Consider the following 18,451-nt stretch of genomic DNA (forward strand, 5'->3'; position numbering starts at 1 on the left):
TTGGATGGCAGTCAGGATCCAAAAAAGTTTTGACAAGCTTTCATAATGGGTTGAATCCAATAAGAAGATACTTAACAGAGGGGGAAATTGAAAATCTTATTCTGGTGTTAAATGAAAAACCAGCCTTACAAGTACAAGATAAAGGAGGCATAGTAACCAAGATGCATTTGTGTGTGTTTGTTTGTGTGTGTGTGTATGTGTGTTTATTTTAAAACATGCCACTGTGCTTTGCTCTGATCAGAACAGCTTAGATTGTCATGTTCAGTTTTGACTGGTACATTTTAGAAAGGACATTGATAAATGGGCAATGTTCAGAGGAGATGGATCAGGTTTGCAGAGGACCTTGAGGTCATACAACATGGGAATCCAATGAAAAACCCAACAGGTTCAGTGTATCTGAAAAAAGCCTTTAAGAATACCTGGTTGCTTTTTCAAGTATTTGAAAGTGACTTATGGAAGGCTTTTTTCTTAAAAAAAAAAACTTTTCGAAATGAAAAGTTTTCTAGCAATTAGAATTCTCCATAATTGAAATGAACTGCTTGGGGAAGTAGTGGGTTCCCCTTCATTAGAGGTCATCAGGCCAAAGTGAGATGACCAATTACTTGCTATGCCTGGGCGGGGGGGGGGGGGGGGTTCTCAGGTATAAGTTAGAATAGTGGACCTTGAGATTGTTTCCAATTTAGTGCCCATGATCCCAATGCTCATGAGGGTAAGAATTAAATTTATTGTTATTGTTTAAAAAATTCTAAACTTAAGAAACACCAATTAAAATGCACGCTGTCACAAACAAAATAGGACAGAAAAAGAGGATTATATGTGGAAACTGCAAAGTACAGTTATGTTCAGTTTGCATTTTCTTTTCAGAATAAAGTTCTACATGTAACTTTCAACTTTCCTTCTCTTCTGAGCATTCTAAAAATTTTGTTTCTTATTTAATTTAAAAAAATTTTTTAAATTTGAGATCCAACTTCTGTCCTTTCCTCTTCCCCATTCCACTGAGAAGGCAAGCAATATGATATTGATTATATGTGTGAAATTATGCAAAACATTTCCATGTTATCCATGCTGCAAAAAAAAGAGAAAAAATGATTTATTTCAATATGCACTTTATCAGTGCACTCAAAGTAGATAGCACTTTTCATTATCAGTCTTCTGAACTATCTTGGATCAGTGTCTTGGCCAGAGTAGCTAAGTCTTTCACAGCTAATATTACAGTATTGCTGTTACTATGTATAGTGACCTGTTGGTTACTTCATTATGTATCAATCAGTTCACATAAGTCTTCCCAGGTTTTTCTGAAACCATTCCCATTGTCATTTATTATAGAATAATAATATCACATTACATTCATATGCCACAACTTGTTCAGTCATTCCTTAATTGATGAGCATTGCCTCAATTTCCAATTCTTTGCTACCACCAAAAAAACTGCCATAAACATTTTTATATAAATAGACTCTTCCATTTTCTTTGATTTCTTTGATCCCTGGGTTGAAGAGTATACATAGTTTTCTTCTGAGCATTTTCAAAAAAGGTTTCAATGACTCCCTTTTCTTTCTTTCTTCCTTTCTTCCTTCCTTCCTTCCTTTCTCTCTCTCTCTCTCTCTCTCTCTCTCTCTCTCTCTCTCTCTCTCTCTCTCTCTCTCTCTTTCTTTCTTATTTCTCTTTTTGGCAACCCTAGAGTCATTCCCTTCCCTTCCACCCACCCCTTTGGAAAAATAAAACCCATATAATAAATTTGCAAAGACAAAACTTTAGTCATTTTGAAAAATCACATGCAAATAGTATTAGTATATCAAAAATGCTAATATTTTAGTGGTTCATTTCCTCTAGTTGAGAGCTTCTCATAGATATTTTTGTTAGTCTGATTAAGCTTGTTGATCCTTTATCAGTATATGTAGAGGATTTCAGAAGAAATCACTTATACCAAAATTATTCTCTCATATATATATGTACATATATATATATATATACATATGTATATATATATATATATATATATATATAAATTCATGGACACCAAGTTATGAACCTCTGCTTTAGTTCACATGTTAAATTGTTGCTCTTTGTACAAATGTCACATGAATAGTGCCATTTGTTCATTCACATATATATGTGAATGTATATATTTATGCACACACATACGTGTGTGTGTGTGTGTGTGTGTGTGTGTGTGTGTGTGTGTGTGTATAAAAGCAGTATGATACTAGAATCTTGAACAACGGATAATGCTCAAATATTTTAAATGCTAAACTTTGGAAAGCCCTGAGTTTTGATCCACTCGAGTGATTTTCCTTTGTACCTGCTCAGCATTGTTCTTTTTTAAATGCTGAGACCAAGCAGGTAAGAGTGTTGGAAATATTGGGGTTTTTTTCTCTAATTTTGTGCCCCAGAAGGTCAAAAGAAGTATCTTTAAAAACTCATATGTAACTAATTTAGGCTTAAAAATCAGCTTTCCAAATTCCTTTCTTTAAAGAATCATTAACCAGGGAATTCATGTTGAAGTGAAGCTTCCTAAATCCTGTAGGTGTCTTTCCCAGGTTTTTTTCCCCCACTCTATGAGATCCGCTCATGAATGTCCCAATGTGGTAGAAACCTCCCAGGATCTTTGGAAAAATCTTCAAATACCAGTCATTGTCATATTACAATGAAGCTCTAAAGTATAAAATATTAGCTTTTGAATTAATAATCTTCCATTAAACATAGTGTACTAAATATATATAAATCATTTTATTGGCTGCTGAGACATGCATAAAGCCTAAATAAGACATTTTCCTTGCCCTCAAGGAACTTTTACTTTGGTAATGACATAAGATACAAACCCAGATAGCTATAATATAAAATATTGGAAGAAGTCATTATTTACAAAGTAAAGCAACTATAGAAGATTATTAATAAGAAAATAAAGAGGATAGGCTTCAACATATAGGTAGAAATTCAACAGGTAAAGAAGGGAGGAAGAATTGTATAAGTATAGAATTTAGGAAGGCATAGAAAAAGAACAGGATATTGAAAGTAATGGTCGTGCCATTATTAGGACCTGAAATACCAGATGGAGTATGATCCCTGTTTGATCTATAATCTGTTGTTGTTGTTTTAGTCATTTCACTTGTGTATGACTCTTTGTGACTCTTTTTGAGGTTTTCTTGACAAAGATATTCCCCAGCTCATTTTGCAGATGAGGAAACTGAGGCAAACAGTGTTAATTGACTTGGCCAGGTTACCTAGCTAGCAAGTATCTGAAACTGAATTTGAATTCAGTTCTTCCTGACTCTGAGTCTAGAGCTCCATCCACTGCACCATCTAGATACCCCCAGCTAGTAAAGATTTTTTGAGTAGAGAATTAATATGACCATAACAATCTCATAAGATTAAGGATTTAAAGTTTTCAGACACATTGAAGAACACATCTTCCAGACTTCTATTTATTGATCAAGAAAGGGAAAGGTTAGGTGACACTGAGATCATAGAGGTAGTAAAGAACAGAATCAGGACTGGAATTTAGATGCAGAAATACAAATCTTGTGGTTTTCTACAATATCACATTGACTCTAATCATGTATTTGCTACATATATGTTTTTCACATAGGTTTATCTCCATTTATTATTACAGCAACCCTATTAGGTAAGGAAGTACTATCTGATATAGATAAGATGCCACAATTAATAAATGCTTGAATATAGACAACCTCTCAAGTCTTCGAACCATCAGTCTATTGTTCCTTCCCCTATTCCAGATGGCAGTCCTGCCTTTATTTTTATGTATCATGATTCTTTCAAGGAACTTAAATGTTTATACTAGTATGTCACACAGAAATAGGCCATAACTCTACATAACAGTAAGAAGATCACCTATAATCACCTCTTTACAACATCTTCCACTCCACTTTTCCCCCCCTCCCTACTACTCTAATCTAATGTGCTCGGTCACTTAGAACATTAGGAGATAGAATGACCTAAATGCTGTTTCCCTTTAAGATATGAAATATTGGAATACCTGCTCTGATAATGAACTGTGGTTGCTGTTGAACTATAATAAAAAGAGTAACATTACTTCTTATCAGATAATGACCTACTGAAATTCAATTATTTAGTATTCTTTGTTTTAGAACAGTATTCTTCCTTCTCATTCTGGTATAGAAGACATATATACACACATATATACACACACATATGTGTGTGTATCTCCTCTATACTACAATGTGTGTGTTTGTGTGTATGTATGTGTGTGTGTGTGTGTGTGTGTGTGTGTGTGTAGTCCACAAAACAATGCCAAAGCAATACAAATTCAGGGGGCTGCTAGGTGGTGTAGTGGATAAAGCACCAGCCCTGGAGTCAGGAGTACCTGGGTTCAAATCCGGTGTCAGACACTTAATAATTACCTAGCTGTGTGGCCTTGGGCAAGCCACTTAACCCCGTTTGCCTTGCCAAAAAAACCTAAAAAAATGCAAATTCAGGAAGATATTAGAGGGGTACAAAGACCTCATTATTGCCCAATGAAGGACTGTCTATGTAGTCTGGTGATGTATGAACTTAGCTAAATTTGGAAAGTTTTAGCACCAAATTGGCTTGGGAGATGAATTTTTTGACTTCTGACAAGAGCATCTGATCAGTTAGTGAAAAAAGTAAACCATACCAAGAAAGTATAGATCTTTTGAGTGCTGAAATATGAAAGATGAAATTATGCAAAAAAGAATTTATAAAATATGATTTTTTCCATTACATTAAAACTATGTAACAACAAACTAAATAAGATTTATCATTGTTATTGGTTAACAGTAACTTGTGCTAAAGTGCCCAGGAAATAATAAAATAATTGTGCTTTGAACAAATACTTTTTGGCCAGAGGGTTTCCTTTGATACTTAAATGAAAACAGTATTTTATTATTAAATGACATTTAATAATTACATGTTTGATGTTTGCTAAATAATAAAGGTGATACAAATGGAAAAGTTTGTGAAGAATAGAATTGATTATAGAATTAACAAATGCCTGTAATAATTAAGGAGTTCTAGTCTATCACTGAATGATGCAGCAAAAATTATAGAAAATAAAACAAATTAAGTAATTGTATAGAGAACTTGATTTAATAACTTTGAGGAGGTTTTATTTCCTTTAAGGATATTTTAAAATTCAGAAATTAATACTTTGCTGTGACATGCTTCTTGGTGACAATACTTATTACATGCCCAGTAACATAATAGGCTCTTAATAAATATTTACTTTTTTGTTTGTTTGTTTTTTCTTTAGGTTTTTGCTAGGCAATGGGGTTAAGTGGCTTGCCCAAGGCCACACAGCTAGGTAATTATTAAGTGTCTGAGACCAGAATTGAACCCAGGTACTCCTGACTCCAGGGCCGGTGCTTTATCTACTGCGCCACCTAGCCACCCCAATATTTACTTATTAATCAATTTGATTTGTCCTAAAAAACAGATGTGCGAATAAATGGCCAACCATTTGGTTCTTGGGTTGTGTCACAATTCTGTGGAATGGTATGATTCTTAATGAATATTTAGCTGCAAAATATTCCATCAACATCAAATTACTTTGTATTTAATTCCTTCATTAGTAACTCAATTACATGATTTTTCAAGAAAAATAGAATAATAATAATAATAACCTACATTTACAAAACCATTTGTGGAAGGCAAAATCACAGATTGTTTGTCTCATCTCATCACAGTTTTGTGACATTTACTGGTGTTACCACCCCATATTACATATGAAAATACAGAAACAATGAGAAGTTAACTTGCCCAAGGTAATAGAAGTTACAAATGACAGAAGTAGAATTTGAACCCAGGACTTATAGATATCAATTTTAATCTCCTATTCACTATGCCATATAGCAAAGGGATAGCCAAAGATGAAAAATGACAAAGTTAGAAGATACAGTAGAGTCTTCCCATGAAGAATTCCTTTAATATCATTCCCATAAGTTGGCATGCTGCCTACTTTTAAAAATTCTATTTCTATCCTTACTAGTCTCATGGAAACATCATTTAAAAAATGTTTCTTTCCACTAGTAACCCAAATGACAAATACTTTTTCTGGTTTTTATTCATTTAAAAGTTTTCACTATGAGAGATTACTGCTATCCAAAACACCAAAACAAAACAAAAAATATTCCAGGCCCTCTAGGAACTCTCATACATTAAAATAGAGGTAGCTCACTATGAACATAATGAACAATCTTGATCATATCCTTGAGTTGCATTGTGGATAAAATAAAGAGACTTCAGTATGGCTGAATTGTATTATTCTCCTTTGTTCTTTCCTCAAGTACTAATTACTCTTAAATCCTCTCATTTGATCAATCTTTTGAAGAAAGGCAAGAAAGAAATTTATGATGTTATTTCTGATATTTCAGATGGGGAAATGAGAGAAGTTGATCAAGGTCACAAAATCATTTCATAGCAGAACTAGGGAAGAACTCAAACCTCCCATATCTGACCTTCCCTTTCAAATACTCTTTCCATGGGGCTATGTTAATCCCTCACCTCCCACCCTGTTTCATTAGTAGAACCTGCCAGATTGGTTCATCTTGCCCAGGAAGCAATTGCCCTCACAATGGCTCTCTTTTTTGATTTAGATGTTGTCAAATGACCTGTGTCAGTTTTATGGGGAAACCGGAAATTCCTTTTTCAGAAACTCCTACAGTCTGGTTCAGATTAAATCATTTTCCGTGGTCAATTTAGCAGATCCTCGCTCTTTAGTTTCCTTTAATTATCTTGTTAAGAAACTAGAGAAGACCATCTGCTTTATGAGGCAGTTCATTTCTTATGTTTTCTCTAATAGATATATAAGAGGCTCTGTTAAGCAAATTAAGGCTTCATCTTTCTTGTTTGTGGCCATTTTAGTTGGAGTTGTGGAATGGCTGCTATCAACATTTTTTTGTCATGCTGTGGTTTCCAATAAAACGTAAAGAAGGTGTTCTATTTCCTTCATGAATTGTACTTATGGTGAACCCTTTTCAAGTAGTTGCGATCTATCTGGTAGTGGTGAGTGAGTGGTGGTGAGTGGTAGTGGTGAGTATAACTAGATAATATTGTACCCAAGGCTAGACTATAAAATGGTACATTTCCCCCTCTCCTAAAAATGCACTTTTGCATCAAACTTCCTTCGTGTGTCAGGGACCTAGTGTCCTTGTTATAAATGTATGTTTCACCAACATAAGGGACCAGACCTATTCTCATGCAACATATTTTTCTAAGTGAAAACTTTATTGGACTAATTCTTGGTTTATTTAGGGCCCAGATTTCTTGTATTCAAATGCATTTTATAAACATCTTCTCCAGAGAATGGGAGCAGTAGAGAAGGAAGATATAAGAAGAGACTTCTCAATAACATAAGATAATATTTATCAAGTATTTACTTGGGTACTGGTGATGAGACATAAGATATGGTCCCTGTCTTTAAGAAGCTTACAGTTTAATTGGTAAGACAAGCAGTAGCTTTAAAAAGATGAATGATAGCAAAGGGTAAAGTATCTGCTAAGTGAGGAATAAAAAATATTAACAGTAAGTGTATTAGCCATTGGAATAGAAAGAATTGTAACCAGATACTTGATAGAATGGAATGGGACTCCATAAAGGGTAAAGACTTCACTCTAGGACAGTGGAGAGAGCCTTACAAAGGGAGGGAACAAAGAGAATAAATAAGGAGGTATTCTAGAGACTCATGAAATGGTAATAGCTTATATACATATATTTATGGAAATGTATGTGTACATATATACATATCCATAGATATGTCTAATATATGTAAAGAGATATAGTTATATGCATATATATATATGTATATTTTAACCCAAGGACTATGTGTATGTGTGTGTATGTATATACATATATATATATATATATATATATATATATATATATATATATATATATATATCCATCCATCCTTAGGATTTAAAGAAGCACAATTGATAGCAACTTTGTGGAAAAAGAACATATTTTTGGAATCAGAAGATCTGGCTTCAAATTCTGCCTCTGACATTTACTAGCTATGTGAACCTAGGCTAATTATTAACTTTTTTTTTGATTGTCATCTCATGATATATACATATATATATATGTATGTATGTATGTATGTATAACTTACAGATTGTTGTGAGGTTCAAATGAGATAATGTGTGTATATATATAGTCTTGCCAGGTTTAAAATGCTTGTAAATGTCTTATTTACATAATGTCATTGCATTTAATAATAAAAAAACACAACTGTTAAATAGGGTGGTGATTTTGCATTTTACAGAGATTGAGAATAAATTCTTCAGGATTGTGGGCTGGTGTTTAAATCTCCTTCTCCTTCTTCCTCCGACTCCAGTCGGAGAAGTATAAAATACTATTGTCAGGAGAGAGAGGGACCAGATTGTGGAGTCTTTTAAAGACCAAAGAAACTTATTTCTCAAGGCAATGGGAAGTCATTGAAAATTTTTGAAGCAAATCTACCCATTGAGGAGTACATTGTACCAAGGAATATTTTAGGAATAGTTATCTGGAAGGGACATATAGGTTGAGTCGGTACAAAGATAGTGAGACAAATTGGGATCCTGTTCAAAAGCCTCTATGCTTGAGAGACTGTGGCCCTGAATTAGACTGGCAGCAATAGAAATGAAAACTTGATTTGGAGAAAAGCAAGGAGTCAATGTTAATTTCAGTTTTTAAAGAATTTTGATTGTTCAGGAGGTTTAATGAAATTTTTGAGTGGCCAGATCTGTCTGGCACATTTCAGTCATTTTTTAGTTACATCCAACTCTTTGTGACCCCACTTGGCAATTTCTTGGCAAAGATATAGAGTGCTTTGAAATTTCCTTTTCTAGCTCATTTTATAGATGAGCAAACAGAGATAAATGACTTGCCCTGGGTCCCCAGCTAGTAAATGTCTGAGCCATGAACTGAACCCAGGTCCTCTGTTCTCCAGGCCAGACACTATCCACTGTGCTACCTAGATGCCTGTGCTGGTACATATGGTAATAAAAACTTATTTTCTGGTTAAATGGAGAAGTCTTCTGCTTTTCTATGAGACCAGCCTTTCTTTTACCCTAATCAGGAGTAGGGAGTTCCTTTTCTTGCCTAAGAATGTGTGCTTTTTTCCCCTTTGTTTTGTTTTGATCTAAATGTCCTCATGTTTTCACATGAATGCCCTCATCTCTAACCAGATTGGAAGTTTATTTAGCTCTAATAGCATCATCACGGGGAATATCAGCAATATGGATTTTCATTAATAAGCCTTATGAGAGCCTGGCTGGAAGGAGAATAGTTGTTGCCAGACTGTTTGCACTAAAATGGTTTTATGTTTTGCTTTAAAATCACAACTGGATTTTTAATGTAATATAGTTGTGGTCAGTCATTAGTTCTTTGTCTCTGTGCTCAACATTGAGTATTATTTTTAAGGGGAAAAACATGTGGATGCAAGTGTGACTTAGGTGTGACCGAAAAACTGATTTAGAATTACATTCATGTTCCACATAATGAAGAAAATGGGAGAATGTTTTGATTAGGAGATGCAATTTGTGAATTTGTATGTTTCCAATGAACAGTCCTTAGATTCAGTTGAAAAAATAAGGATTGTATGAATTATTGTATAATATTAAAGCCCTCTCCAAACCTATTTTAGATTATATAACATGCTCATTCATTAAGAAGCAAAAAATGTGGGATAGCCAAATGTATCTCACTTTGTGCCTCTTTTTCTGAATACATTGCCATATACACATAAGACAACAGGACAGATACTGTCCTTGAATTAAAATGGGCTTGTGGAACAAGTAGTGGAAAGCACAAGAAAATGAAATTTTATTTTCATCTTATTTTTAATGAAAGGGTAGAGAATTTGTCAATTAACTCAGTTTCCTTTGAGAATTATTTATTTTAAAGAGTCATCAGAATCTTAGTATGCTAACCTTCTAAAACTTCTCATAAAAACACACTCATTTGTATGCTCCTTTTTAAATACTTGTTTCTACCTCTCTGTTTCCTGGACTTAATTAGAAATGAACTGATAACAGGGACCACTGAAAAGTGAACTTTTTAAAATGACTAAATTGCTTTAAGCATCCATAAAAGGATATAGAACAAGTGAGGAGGCAGGCCCAGAAATCATCACAGGAGAGCAATCCATTGCTGTTTGCTGTTTCTAAGCAGTTTGGAATAAGTCTGTCCTTTTAATTATATCAGAGCAATGAGCCTTACCCTCAGTGTATGAAAATATAATTAAAAATATATTGTGGGTCAATAGACCAGATTGTCAGGCTGTTATCTGAATTGTAAAGTAGGAAACAATGCTCATTAAAAAATTGCCAATTTAGAAAGGCATAGTCTAGATTTTAGAACCATAATCTTTCCAGGTGTGTAGATTTTAGATTTGAATATATTTGAAGAACGTTGCCCAATTTTTTTATTCTGTTACAGTTACTGTGGTAAATGACATCTTTGTTGCTAATTCTTGATGGGGAGGAGGGAGAGATGAAGATAGTTTTTCCCTACTTTCTTGTTCTCTCAAATGAAAAAAAATACAATTTTGCAAACTCTTAGGTTTAGGATTTTGTTTTATCTTAAGATAAAAAATTTGAGACATTTTTTAAAAATAAAAATGCTGTTACACAATATGACTTGTTTATGTGGTTTGGAAAAAATGTGATAAGCAGGTTTTGGGGGTTCTATTTAATATGGCTGAAAAAGTTTTATTTAGAATGCCTAACTTCTTTTGGAAAGGTTTTTTTAATGAGATACTTTTTTTTTCCTTTCATGTTTTTGGTTATTGGGTTTTTAATTTCTTGAATGATCCCTCTTTTCAGATTTCAAATTATAACCTATTTCCTGATCCATTGCTGGCGCCCAGTGATCCATGTCAGAAGTACTTCCAGGTCAGACACCCTTTCACGTGTTTCAATGCAGAGAAGCATTTGCCTCTTTAAAATTTATTATCTGACCTCTTTTGTTTCAGCCTTATACTTGTGATTTGAAAACAGTTTTTTTTTCTTTTGGACTGTGGCCTTTCTCTTGTAAAATTACCTAAAATACTAATTTATTTTCTTGATTTCTAAAACCTAACAGAAGCAAATGTACAAAAAATAGAAGCGCTTGTAATAAATTATACAGAAATAAAAAAGTAAAAAAATCATAAAACAACTTAAGCTGAATAAAACAGAACATGTTAAATGATTTCAGAGTTTATTAAATGTGTGAGGCTATGAGCCATAGAGGTTAGTGTAAGTTAGCTTTGATTTTCTTTAAATTAGCTCTAATAATTATGTGTATTCTGTTGCCTTCAGTCACAACTTGAGGTGCTAAGGAGATGCTGGTAGGAAAACCTTTTTTCTTACTGGTGTATTTTTCATTTAATTCTTTTGGCAATTCTTTGAATTCTACAGTACATCTTGTTTGTTAGATTCTTGGAAAGGACAATGTGGATAGATTTTAAAATTAGAATTAAATTTTAACTGTCGCTACTATTGAATAAAAATAATTTCTGATTAAAAATTTAAAGAGCTATGGTGTAGCACTGATGATGGTAACCTGAGTAGTATAGATTGGTTCCTTTCCTTCAAGAGTAGAGGAATAGGGGACAGCTATGTGGCGAAGTGAATAGAGCACCGGCCCTGGAGTCAGGAGTACCTGACTCCAGTACCTCAAATCCAGCCTCAGACACTTAATAATTATCTAGCTGTGTGGCCTTGGGCAAATCACTTAACCCCATTGCCTTGCAAAAAAATCTAAAAAAAGAAAAAAAGAGTAGAGGAATATACTATTCAACAAGTTTAAATCCTCAGGTGGGTGAGTTTATAATATCAAAGATGCTTAACAGGAATATTTGTTGATTTTAAACTACTGCATTGGGACTGACTGATTTTCAAAGTAGGCCAGTTTCACTCTCCATCATAATAATATAAATATCACATTTTTATTAAGGAAGTCAAAGACTAGATAAATAATAAGCCTCCTATCAAGGTACTTAAATACAAGTAACACAGTCTTTTCTTTTTATAACTGGGGAAGAGAAAAGACATGAAATGATATACCCAAGATCACAGTCCCAGAGGGAGAAGTGTCACAGATGATTCTGCTGAGATGATTAGATCATAGTGTTTCATTGTTGGAACAATAAACAAACATTTTACATATTGAACACTTGGGTATTGTGTATTTCAAAATAGAGATTCTTTAAATTTCAAGAATAATTTTGTGAATCTTTTTAAAAAATGTTAAAGGATTATATTGGAGCAATTGTGCCCCTAGTAGAATCAAATGTATCTAAGAACAGATATAAGACTAAAACAAACTTTATGATACAGACTTATTTTTGAATAATCTGAAATGATGAAACACATTCTTTCCTAGCATCCAGTGAGACCAGCTGGAGATTATTGTTGATGGTTTCTGGTTCTATAAATTTAATGTATTCATTTCATTTAAGTCTCTCACTCATTGAATCCCCTGGTAGTTGTACAAAAGATATTAGAAACAATTATCTGGTGCTATTTTCCTAGATTCTGTTCTTTCACCAGTAATTAGACAATGCAATTCTGTTTTAAAATTGCGTATCTCATTTGTCAGTGTTCCTTTGAAAATAAGAGCCAGATCATTATTACCATGGAATTATTCCTTCTACATTTCTTGTTAACATGAAAATTTGAACAGACTATGAGAGGATATTCTTCAGTCTCCAGCCTGGCAGATCTTCAAAAATAGACTAAGTATCCATCTGTCTTGGATGGTTTAAGTGTAGACCTACTTGGAGGTAGGAAGGCCAAACCTCTTGAAAATCTTTTTGACTGTTCAATTTTTTTTATTACTTATCTCCCTAAATGGGAGACTACCATTACTTGCATTAGAAGGCAGGCAAGCATGTAGGGTTCATGCATGTCTGGTCACCTTGTATGTTTTGTGCCATTTCTATGCTAACTATATCAAGTATTTCTTACTACATCACTTTTTGTGTTACTATGGCAATGAAGACAGAAGAGTATTATTAGCATGTGGACAAAACTCATTACATACTGTCTTAGCTTTGCTATTCTGATTCATACTTAGAAAGAATGGCCTTGTATATATTATGGTATGTTTCAAATTTTTTAAAAAGAGGGAAAAACTTTTAAACACAATTATCAGTATCATCATGTGTATTTCTTAAAAAGGATTTTTTCTGTACTACAAAAAGATACCACTTTTTTACTCAAGGATGCAGTTATACTTTAGGTCAAATTATAGGATTTATAGACTTTCCTCATTAAAATATAAATGTTATTATTTTCCCACCTAATGCCAGCATTATAACAATTCTTCCTTTGTATTTCATAGGTTTTTATATAGATGCAAAATGCTATCATTTAAAAACATATAGTTTGTGAGGTCAATTTTTCAAGAATTTTTCACTTCATTATGATTAAGAGGAAAGTTTTTGAGTATTGCTGTGAGTAGAGAATTCAAAAATCTTTGTGATGTGTCTCTCTGAAAGTGACTCAGTTTACCTTGGATAATAGTCCTATAGTTCCTTCATGGTCCCATACTTAAAAACTTTCTACTTCTAATTCAATTGGCATATCCCTCAGGGACTTAAGGTCACCCCTACACCATTATGTGGCCCTAGAATAGGACTTTCATGAAAATAGAAACAATATTAGATCATAGATTGGGAGCTATGGGGGAAACCTTAGAGGTTATCCATCTAACCCTTTCATGTACAATTGAGGAAAATGAGGCTCAAATATGTTAAGATGTGTCCAGAATTGTATGACTCATATCTGAGGCCAAATTGGAACTCAAGTCTTCCTAATGTCAAGTCTAATGTTATATCCATTAGATTAAGTAGAAACTCTTTAATTATGGGAATATGACTGTTTTGGATGTTCACCATATTTACCAGGTTTCTTTTCTAGTAAGAGTAACAGAATTTGCTGTTTATTATGGTTCCAGTTGATGATGATAATAAAGTTCCAGGACTGTCATATAATTTAGAAATAACATAATGATAAAAAAAGAAAAATCTGATTTTTTTTTCTGCATAGCAGCTGAAGTTATAATTCTTTAGCCAAGAGAGGAAGACTCTGCTAGGTCTCCCTTTCCTATATGAGGTAACCCTAAGTCATGGAGGAGTAGGAATAATGAGTAAGACAGAAATTTTCCCTAGCATTCTCATATTTGTAGGCATGTTAACTGTAAATGACTGAGTTTTTTTATATAAATAATAACACTAGGTCATTAAATGTGTTTCTCCTTTTTTATTATTATAGACATCCTAGGAGACTATCTATTCATTCCAATAATAATGCAATCTTTTCAACAATATCTTTAGGAATTTCTCATTTGGAAATTGCCTGTGGACCTAATTTGAACCACAAAATCAATTATTCAGAAAAATAAGCATTAAGCATTTACTGTTCCCTAGAACCTGGTGATGTAAAGAAGATGCAAAACAGTCTCAAGGAGTTTAACTAAGAAAATTAGTCTAACTTCCTTTGGTCTATAAGCCTAGTAGGAATGTTGCTGGGTCAGAGGGTATGTACAGTTTAGTAACTTTTTTGGCAAAGTTTTCTAGAATGACTATTAATAGTACATAAATGTTCCTCTTTCCTTCCTCATCTCATTCTTATCCTTTTTTGTGGAAGTTTAACAATTTGATTCTTTCTTTCTTGGAAGTAAAATAGGTTGATCAAGTAAAAAAAAGTTTTATATACATTCTTCATTTTTACTAAAAAGTTAATTCCCCAACTTTATTAACCCCTTTATTGCAGGCCTTATTCAGATTGCTGTTTTGGGGGTTCCCCCCCCAAAAAAAATCAAGTCCATTTCAATATTGAGGAATGGCAAAAGACAATTATTGAAAGATCTGATGGGATTTCCAAAGGAGTTGTGGATATATTTTAACCACTAGGAACATTATTTGTGTGTTCAGTCTACCAAGAATATTATTTTGAAGTGGGAGTACCATCCATTTATATATTTTGTCATGATAAAAGAAGACAACAACATAAAATAACATTAGAGATACAACTCTTATATGGTCCGCATAAGAAATCTGGTAACCATAGGAAGTGAAAAGGAGGTATGCTGCATCAGGATGCTGAAATCACTTACATCATTTCATTCTGAGAAGGGTCAAAGGATGGAAGGAATGTTGTACTTCCTCCTGACCATAGAAATTTTTTAAATTTAAATTCCATCTTGTCTTTGGTCTATGACCAAAACTCTTGCTGTAATCATTTTCTTTTTTTTTCCATAATTTTCATCAATATTGGTATTACCATTTCCCAATATATGTTTCTTCTCTTCTCAAACTCTCAGAGAACTATCTCTTATACCAAAGAATAAAAAAGGAGAAGGAAAAATAGTCTAGTTAAAATTAAGCCTGATACTGTATGTCACGTTCCACTTCCATAGTCCCCTACTACTGCAAAGAAGGGAGGGAATCATAGTCTCATTTCTTTTTTATTTTGTTTTGTAGGTTTTTGCAAGGCAAAGGGGGTTAAGTGGCTTGCCCAAGGCCACACAGTTAGGTAATTATTAAGTTTCTGAGACCAGATTTGAACCCAGGTACTCCTGACTCCAAGGCCAGTGCTTTATCCACTACGCCACCTAGCTGCCCCATCATATTCTCATTTCTTTAGGGCTAAGTTTGGTCATAATAATTCTAGCACTCATTTTCAATTATTTAATAGTTCTTTCTTTCTGTTTACATTGTTGTAGTCATTGTATACGTTGTTTTTCTGATTCTGATTACTTTACTTGGGATCAGTGTATATCTTTCCACATTTCTTTGTGTTCATCATCTTCAAATATATATATTTCTTTTTTGTTTGTCTTTTTGGAAGCAATCCAGGGTGACTTGCCTAGGTGTTCAACACAACTAGTAAGGCTGAATTTGAAACTCAGGTTTTCCTGACTCCAAGGATAGGTTACCAATTATCCCTGTCATCCTTTCTTAAAGCACAATAATAATACATTAAATTCAGAAATAAATGCATTAAATAAATAATACATTAAATACACACAATTTATTTAGACATTTGAGAGACATTTACCTTCTTTTTTTAGGTTTTTTTTAACTTCAAAAATGCTTTGAGAATTTTCTACTGTTTAAAATTATATAGTGGTTTTAGACTATTTTTCAAATGGGGAGGGTGTGATCACTTGGCATTTATTTTCCTGAGTGATTTCAGGAAACCAGACTCATTTCACCTCTCCTTCCTAAGAGGAAAAACTTCAATTCACTTTACTTCCTTAAAACTCTAAGAGCTAATTCCAAACTCACCATTCCCAAGACTTCATTCAACAATAAGGTTCTTAACTTTTTTTTAAAGGGAAAGTCAAATTACTTAGCAAAAATAAAGAAAATGTTAAGATTACTAAATAGGTGGGGCTCTGCAAAAAGACCAATTCAACCTTTAAGTACATCAACCTAAATGCTTGTTGTAGGTCTTGGTGCTAGTGGAGTACACCTAATGAGTTATTTTTTCAGTTCTAATGAAAAGTGAGGAACAGTAAGAAAGGGAAATTGAGAGGGATTTTGTGATGTTGATGATTTATGTAAAAGAGAGATCCAAGCTACTGGTCAAACTGGCTTATGTTTCAATATACCAGAGAAGTCAGTATATGAAAAATTGGTTGGAAAATATTATAGGTACCCATGATATTAGAAAATCTTGGCTAATTTAGTGGTATTCAATGTGATTTTTCCTTTTTTTTATTCAAAAGTTTGCTTATTATATGATTTCAACTTTCTTTTACTCTTGTTCCATATTCCTCATTTTCTCTTTTTATTGGATTTAGAGTTAAATCTGACTTAAGAGATCTTTTAAAATTGTAAAATAATTTATATGATCAGACCACTATTTTTACAACTGAGTCTAACAACTCTACTCATATAGCCAGGGATCCAAATCTATTACATTATAAGTGCCTGGAAGCTAAAGGGAAGATGAGAAAAGTCACAGGTTGCTAGGCTACTGATGCTCCCTTGTCTAGCTTAGAGAGGCAAATGAGCATAAGCCAGTGCTAATTACCAACCAATTAAAAAGTTTAAAGGCCATATACAAAACAGGGAAGCAAAGGCAGATAGTTTATGAATAATACAAAAACTTGATATATTCTTCTCAGAATTTTTTGGAATGCTCAAGCTTAAAAATCAACCAAAGCTTATGAAAAATGTTGTGAACTAAAAAAAAAAAGTATTGCTGCTGTTTGTTGTTGATGTTATTTATGTTGGTGAAATGACTAAGATTAAAGAATGAATGAGACTGTTGCTCAAATAGCTGATGGATCACATATACTGAAAAGAAGGTAAAACTCTTCAGCTCTTACTTTCACCCTTCACCCCCCCCCCCCCAGTATTCTCTGTCAGGGAGAGTTGTCTTTGGTCCTGAAAGGGGATAATTAAAAAAAATAATTAATAGAGAGTAGAGACATTAGATGAAAAGGGTGGTGAGAGTACAAGAAAACAGAAGCACTATATTCCAGAATTTTGAAAGAGGACACAACTGGTTAAATTACTGTCTGGGATCTTTTATCAGAGAATTAAAGGAGTACTCTAGAAATGGAGGAAAGGGTGAAGACTTTTTAGAAAACTTTTGGATCCCCTTAGAACAAGGGGAGTTCTGCATCACTAAAGACTCAACTACAATTCCTGTAACTTTTAGAATTTGTTAACAATAGAACAGTTATAGAATATCTTGAACACAAAAGACCCAATGTGACTGTTAAAAAACAGATCTTTTCTTGACAGCGTGACTAGGTTGTTTTCAAGGATATTATGGCAGATAGTTTTCTGGGATTTTAGCAAGATGTGTGACAAAGACGTTTTATGCAATTTTATGAAAAAAGATTGAAAGATATTGTCTCAACAGCACTAAAGTTGAATGGATTTGTAATTGTTTGAATAATAGTCATGAAAGAATAATCATGGCTGTGATCCTTTAAGTCCATCTCTTGTGGAGTGCCCCAGTTAATTTTTCCATGGAAAAAACACATTGATGGTATACTTATCAAATTTGCCAAGAATACAAATTTTGACACATGTTATGGGAAATTCAGGTTCAAAAAACAGCTTGACAGAGGTAATAAGATGAAATTTAATAAGTCTAACTATAAAGTCTTGCATTTGGTTTAAAAAAAAAAAACAAAATCACAAGCACAAGATGGGCATAGTATAACCAGATGGCAGTTCATCTTTAAAAGAGCTGGAGATTTAATGAACATGCAAGCACCATATGATTCAGTAGTATGACACAGCAACCAAAAATAGCTAACATGATCTTAGATTGCATAGTATCCAGGACTAAAGAGCTAGAAGTGCCAGTGTATACTTTACACATGGAGTATTAGCCGAGTTCTGGATGTCACATTTGAGGAAGGAGGTTGAGGCAGAGTAGAGTGTCTAGCAGAGGGCAACTAGGAAGGTGAAGTGCCTTGGAATCATTTTAGATAAGAATCCATGAGAAGGAATTGG

The 18,451-nt window shown here is 33.5% G+C and overlaps 1 protein-coding gene across 14 annotated transcripts in view; it reads left to right on the forward strand.

Moving 5' to 3' along the window:
- Positions 1–18,451, forward strand: part of APBB2 (amyloid beta precursor protein binding family B member 2) — a 419,679-nt gene that overhangs the window by 177,055 nt on the left and 224,173 nt on the right. For 2 of the 14 annotated variants that reach the window (XM_074229553.1, XM_074229554.1), the window contains exon 4: positions 10,806–10,874. The exons of 11 other annotated variants lie outside the window; for them this stretch is intronic. In XM_074229553.1, the coding sequence (XP_074085654.1) occupies positions 10,856–10,874 (19 nt within the window). In that variant the 5' untranslated portion in view covers positions 10,806–10,855. Of the gene's footprint in view, positions 1–10,805; positions 10,875–18,451 lie in introns of those variants that run through there. One more of the 14 variants, XM_074229558.1, reaches the window with a different exon arrangement.

Source organism: Macrotis lagotis, chromosome 3, assembly GCF_037893015.1.
Source record: "Macrotis lagotis isolate mMagLag1 chromosome 3, bilby.v1.9.chrom.fasta, whole genome shotgun sequence".
NCBI lineage: Eukaryota > Metazoa > Chordata > Mammalia > Peramelemorphia > Peramelidae > Macrotis > Macrotis lagotis.